The 6783-nt window shown below is 45.9% G+C and overlaps 1 protein-coding gene across 1 annotated transcript in view; it reads right to left on the bottom strand.

The window, feature by feature from the left end:
* Positions 1-2643: 2643 nt before the first annotated feature.
* The window catches only part of LOC134944818 (protein mono-ADP-ribosyltransferase PARP15-like), a 163631-nt gene continuing 159491 nt past the window's right edge, over positions 2644-6783 (bottom strand). The window contains exon 13 of the mRNA XM_063933705.1: positions 2644-3711. Within this exon, the coding sequence (XP_063789775.1) occupies positions 3416-3711 (296 nt within the window). The 3' untranslated portion in view covers positions 2644-3415. The remainder of the gene's footprint in view (positions 3712-6783) is intronic.

Below are 6783 nucleotides of genomic sequence, written 5' to 3'. Positions count from 1 at the left end.
AGTTTATGAAGTCAAGAGACATCTTGTTTCTTGAAGCGTCTTCAATTAAAGACAATCTGTGAACTAGAACACCACAAAAGCTTGATAATCTGGACATGCCGACAGCTGATAGCATGTCAGAAATTCAAACCACAGATACAAGCAGTGGTGGATTTTACCTATGGGCTGCAGGACTGCAGCCCCCCAGGTAAAATCTTCCACTCCACTCAGTGTCAGTGAGCCAGATGCAGTCCATGACTGCACTGGCTTCACTGTGACTGGCACTGACTTCCTATTTAAAGTCCTACCTGTCAGTCACAGACACACAGGGCAGTCCCATTGGGAGATGTTTCCTCCCTCTGGGACAGCCAGACCAGACTGCGATTAGCAGAGAGCTGGCTTCCTGTAGGAAGCCACTCCCTGCCCAGTTGTCAGCCTAATCCGGCTTCTATGGTCTTCACAAAGCTTATTCATCATAGCTGTGTATGTGGATGATTTATTGCTTGCTGGACAGGAGACCCAAATAGCTGAAGTAAAATTGTTTCTAAGTGACTGGTTAAAACTAAAGAATCTTGGGACTGACTACCAAATGTTGGATCTGAGGACTATACAAAATTTGTATGCTAGGGCTGCTACTGTTGACCAACAAGGATACCGTGGGGCAATGCTCAACAAATTTAGTATGGCATAAAGTACATTGCCATAAAACACCATTTCATAAGAGAACTGGAGTATAGCACTAAGTCAAAGTGATTTATGTAACTAGTGATTGAAACCTTGCAGATATGTAACTAAGGGTCTGATGTCACATGTGCTCAATTCCTGGAGTGCATTTTGAAATGTTGATGTGTCCTGTTATTTTTGTGTCCTCCTGTGTTTCAGTGACAGAAATGTCTTGTATTGCCATGTAACCAGAGCCTTGAAAGAGAGGGGAGGGTTGTTTAGGAGTGCGCACTGTGTTGTGTCCTTGCTGTGTCAAGATCGCCAGAGTAACACAGCTGTGCTAGTGCGCATGTGTAATCTCCAACACAATAAGCCATGTGCGCCAGTTCCCTTTATGCGCGCCCCCATATTTAAAAAATGGACAGTGCTCCAAAAATATACTGTAGGAGCGTGGCAACAGAATAGTACTTATTCATATTACACCGAACAATAGTGTCCATTTAGTCACAATACACCACACAGTAGTGTGCGTTATTCACACTACACCACACACTAGTACCCCTTAACATGTTACATCACACAACAATGCCCTTTATACATGTTACACCACAGTAGAGCTGCTTATACACGTTACACCACAGTAGAGCTGCTTATACACATTACACCACAGTAGAGACCCTTATACACATTACACCACACATAGTGCCCCTTATACACATTACACTACAGTAGAGCCATTTATATATGTTACGGCACACTAGAGCTGTTTATACACATTACACCACAGTAGAGCAGTTTATACACGTTACACCACAGTAGAGCCCCTTATAAAAGGTACACCATAGTAGAGCACCTTATACACTTTACACATTAGAACCGCTTATACACATTATACCATGGTAGAGTACCTTATACATGTTACACCACAGTAGAGCCGCTATGGAAGTAGCTGTGAGGTGAGGACAAGAGAGTGAGAAGACAAGAGAAATATAGAGATAGAGGTGAGGACAAAAGAGAGAGAAGTGAGGACAAGAGAGAGAGGGCAAGAAAGAGAGGTGAGGACAAGAGAGAGTGAGATGAGGAGAAGAGAGAGGTGAGGACGAGAGAGCGGTGAGGACGAGAGAGAGGTGAGGACGAGAAAGAGAGGTGAGGAAAAGAGAAAGAGAGAGACAGTCAGCCAGTATACATCCGCACTTACCCTGGCGGCAGGCTGGAACACCCTGGCGGGGCCCAGCTAATAGTGGGCTCTTCCAGGATGCTTCTTTATCCCTGCAGTGCTGATGCTGCAGCTGGTCTTGTGCTGTGATGCTGCTGGGATCCGGGACAGTCAGGCCAGACCAGGAGGCGCTGGCGGGCAGCAGAAGCTGTGGGTGAGACTGATAAGTCAGTGAAGTCTCACTCTGTGCAGTGGCAGTGGTGAGAGACTGTGCCCTTTGAGCTTGGTGCCGTATGCGGCTGCGAAACTTGCTTTATTGGCCAGGTGGCCCTGATTGTACGTATATGCAGATGCGTACTACACACACCACAATCCACTCCAGGCTGAATCGGTCTCGTATTGCATATTCTTCCATTGTGCTGCATTAATCCTGTGTTGTCTCACATCCTGCTGTGGTACCTGTTTAATAAACCAATCCCTTGTTAAACTATTCATCATGTGGACTGACCTCTATCACACACCCTTTACACCTATCAACATAGGTTCTGCCAATAGGTCATAGCCAAATAGCTATAGGTTACACAGATATTGTGACACGAAGGGCGGTCTTCAATTCTTTTCACCCCCTTCAACACCTGTTCTGTTTCTGCTGATGGGTGTGGTATCATCATTTCAGCTTGCTACCCCCAGGGTAGCGAGGCACCCAACCCTTTATGCAGCTAAACCTGATTACTAGGGACGCAATATGAGTGATAATGGGGATCACTTTGGAAGGCAGATTGGGTGTTAGATATCATTTGAATACCACCCAAAGACTGCTTAAAATAAATGAAGGGACTCCAATATTTGCCAAACAGTGGCCAGTTTATTTGTAAATGTAGAAAAGGCAGTGATTATATAGCAAAAGATGCAAATTCACAATAAACCTTGAAGACATTTCCATAAAGAATACACAGAACTTGAAATGTTCATTAATAACCTACTTTTAAACTAACCAGAGGCACATCTATGATTGGTGCAGGGTATTTGGTGCACACGGGCCTATTTTTAATAATTCTCCCATTAGTGGGCCTCAAAAAAAAAAAAATCATCAAAAACAATAGTTATTGTGAAACCATATATAAAACCTAGTTTTATAAGTTTTCTCAAGAGTGCAGTATATAACAAAAGCTCATGTTTTTCTTATGTTCCCAAATTATGTTGTGTGGGCTTTGAAAATGCCGGACAACTGTTATAACCATTGAATTTAACGGCAGAAAAGAATCACATGAACTATCTAGTCTACCCATGTCTTATTACTAAAAAGGTCAGATCTTATTTTGCTTTAATCAGTTTAAAACATTTTTATTATTGTTATGGAACTGTTATTATGGCACTACCGCAAAACAACGCCCTCTTTCGGGAGCACGCATGGCAATATCCCTAATCTAGGAAAATTAGAGTTGGGAGGTATGGCTACCTATGTAGCCATACCTGTGGCTGACTAAATCCAGGTGAAATGCAAGCTTCAATTTAGACAGCCACAGAACCTGTGTAAATAATTGGCGTCCCAGATTAAAGGGATATTATAGGATATTACGGTAAGCCTATTAATATGAAACAGCATATTATTGTAGTCTATTTTTTAGGCTTAAAAGTTATCAGATACTCAGGATATGCATAGTCATCATGAAAAGTCACAAAAACAGATGGATTTCTAATGTCATCTGTGACAGAATCATAGCGGTCTCCACTGGGATCATTGTCTATGTACGGAGGTTCTCTGTAGGTACAGCTTCCCTTGCAATACCTCCCAGTTATCACTGCAGCCTGATAGACATATTTGTTTCCGTTACTGTCAGGAACAGAATATCGGTCTCCACAAGAGTAATCTGACTTTACAGCGAAGTACGTTCCATATCCATATGCTGTTCCTATTGGATAAATGTAAAGACAACATTCACATTCTGGAATGAATGCATATATTTAAGATATATTTGCTAACATTAACACAGGTGTAGTCATATTCAGCTTCACTTTCGTGTTTTTATTCAGATTTTTGTTGATGTTTATAGTAACTTTAAAGCAGAAACACACGCACATATATTTGTCCTTATCGGAGAAACAAAAATCCTGACTCAATCCATACCACCAATTTGACCCCTGATGCGACACAATATCATATCAGTGACGTGTGGAGAGGAAAATGGATGGGGAGGCCCTGGCTAGTACCAGAGCCAGATTTACACACACATATATGAGCCCAAGGGTACATGTGGGCATTATACACAGGTGCAGCAGTATATACTGCTTGATATTTGCTGGGTTTTGATCAGAGATGTTCAGAAAAACGAGTTTTATGGTAAGAACTTACCTTTGTTAAAACTCTTTCTGCGAGGTACACTGGGCTCCACAAGGAATGGACAATGGGTGTAGAGTAGGATCTTGGTCCGAGGCACCAACAGGCTAAAAGCTTTGACCTTCTTTCCAGAATGCATAGCGCCGCCTCCTATATCACCCCGCCTCCCTGCACAGGATCTCAGTTTTTAGTTAACCAGTCCAATGCAGTAGCAGGAAAAGAGACAACGGTTAGTAGCCACAACACCGCATTCTCACGACAGGAGACGTATCAGCGGCTAATGCCATACCAACCCAAATAAGCTAAGTGCGTCAGGGTGGGCGCCTTGTGGAGCCCAGTGTACCTCGCAGAAAGAGATTTAACAAAGGTAAGTTCTTACCATAAAACTCGTTTTCTGCTGCGGGGTACACTGGGCTCCACAAGGAATGGACAATGGGGATGTCCTAAAGCAGTTCCTTATGGGAGGGGACGCACTGTAGCGGGCACAAGAACCCGGCGTCCAAAGGAAGCATCCTGGGAAGCGGCAGTATCGAAGGCATAGAACCTTATGAACGTATTCACAGAGGACCACGTAGCCGCCTTGCACAATTGTTCAAGGGTCGCACCACGTTGGGCCGCCCAAGAAGGTCCAACAGACCGAGTAGAATGGGCCTTAATGTGATCAGGAGCAGAGAGACCAGCCTTCACATAAGCATGTGCAATCACCATTCTAATCCATCTGGCCAGAGTTTGCTTGTGAGCAGACCAGCCCCGTTTGTGAAACCCAAACACAACAAAAAGAGAATCAGATTTCCTAATAGGAGCAGTTCTCTTCACATAGATACGGAGAGCCTGTACCACATCCAAAGACCGTTCTTTGGGAGACAGATCAGGAGAAACAAGTGACGGAACTACAATCTCCTGATTAAGGTGGAACGAAGAAACCACCTTAGGTAGATAGCCGGGACGAGTCCTAAGAACCGCCCGGTCACGGTGAAATATCAGATATGGGGAACTACAGGACAAGGCACCCAAATCCGACACTCTTCTAGCTGAAGCAATAGCCAGCAGAAACACCACCTTAAGGGAAAGCCACTTAAGGTCAGCTGAACCAAGAGGTTCAAACGGAGACTCTTGTAACGCCTCCAAAACAACCGACAAGTCCCAAGGAGCCACAGGCGGGACATAGGGAGGTTGGATACGCAACACGCCCTGAGTAAAGGTATGCACATCAGGTAAGGACGCAATTTTTCTCTGAAACCACACCGACAAGGCAGATATTTGAACCCTGCTGAAGAAAAGCCAACAACTTGGCTATACTAAACTTGGAAGCGTCATAATCGTTAGATGCGCACCAAACAAAGTAAGAATGCCAGACCCTATAGTAAATCCGAGCCGAAGCCGGTTTCCGGGCCCGCAACATAGTTTGAATGACCGCCTGAGAAAACCCTTTAGCCCTTAAGACGGAAGCTTCAAGAGCCATGCCGTCAAAGACAGCCGGGCTAGGTCCTGGTAGACACAGGGGCCCTGAATGAGGAGGTCTGGGCATGGTGGAAGTAGAATTGGACGCTCTGACGATAGGCCTTGCAGGTCTGAGAACCAGTGCCGTCTGGGCCACGCTGGAGCTATGAGAAGCAGAATTCCTTTTTCTTGCTTGAACTTCCGAATTACCCTGGGCAGGAGTGACACCAGAGGGAACACGTATGGCTGCCAAAACCTCCACGGTACCGCCAGCGCATCCACGAATGCTGCTTGAGGATCCCTTGTCCTTACTCCGAAGACTGGAACCTTGTGATTGTGTCGAGACGCCATCAGATCTACGTCTGGAAGGCCCCACCTTTCCACTAGGAGTTGAAACACTTCTGGATGGAGGCCCCACTCGCCGGCATGCACGTCCTGATGACTGAGAAAGTCCGCTTCCCAATTCAGGACTCCCGGAATGAATATTGCCGATACGGCCGGTAGATGGCGTTCCGCCCACTGTAGAATCCGTGAGACTTCCTTCACTGCTAGGCGGCTTTGAGTGCCGCCTTGATGATTTATGTAAGCCACTGTGGTGGCGTTGTCTGACTGTACTTGAACAGGACGGTTCTGAAGTAAATGCTAGGCTAGGTTCAAGGCATTGAAGACCGCCCGCAACTCCAGAATATTGATCGAGAGGAGGGACTCCTCCTTGGTCCACCTGAAGGGAGTGTTGCTCCAGCACCGTGCCCCAACCTCTTAGACTGGCATCTGTTGTCAACAGGACCCAGTCGGATATCTAGAACGGACGGCCCCTGCACAGTTGTTGGTCCCGGAGCCACCAGAGCAGCGACAGACGGACCTCCGGAGTCAATGAGATCATTTTACACCTGATCCGGTGAGGCAGGCCATCCCATTTGGCTAGAATCAGCCTCTGGGGAGGGTGAGAGTGAAATTGAGCATACTCCACCATGTCGAATGCTGACACCATGAGGCCCAGCACCTGCATCGCCGAATGTATCGACACTTGCGGACGAGATAGGAAGCAACGAATCCTGTCCTGAAGTTTCAGGACTTTCTCCTGAGACAGGAACAAACCACTGGTTGTGAGTGTCCAATAGTGCTCCCAGATGCACCATGCTCTGAGCAGGGATCAGGGATGACTTCTTCCAGGTGATGAGACACCCGTGGACTTACAGAAACCGGA

This window comes from Pseudophryne corroboree, chromosome 7 (genome assembly GCF_028390025.1).
Source record: "Pseudophryne corroboree isolate aPseCor3 chromosome 7, aPseCor3.hap2, whole genome shotgun sequence".
NCBI classification, from domain to species: domain Eukaryota; kingdom Metazoa; phylum Chordata; class Amphibia; order Anura; family Myobatrachidae; genus Pseudophryne; species Pseudophryne corroboree.
This window is presented reverse-complemented; position numbering and strand designations above follow the sequence as displayed.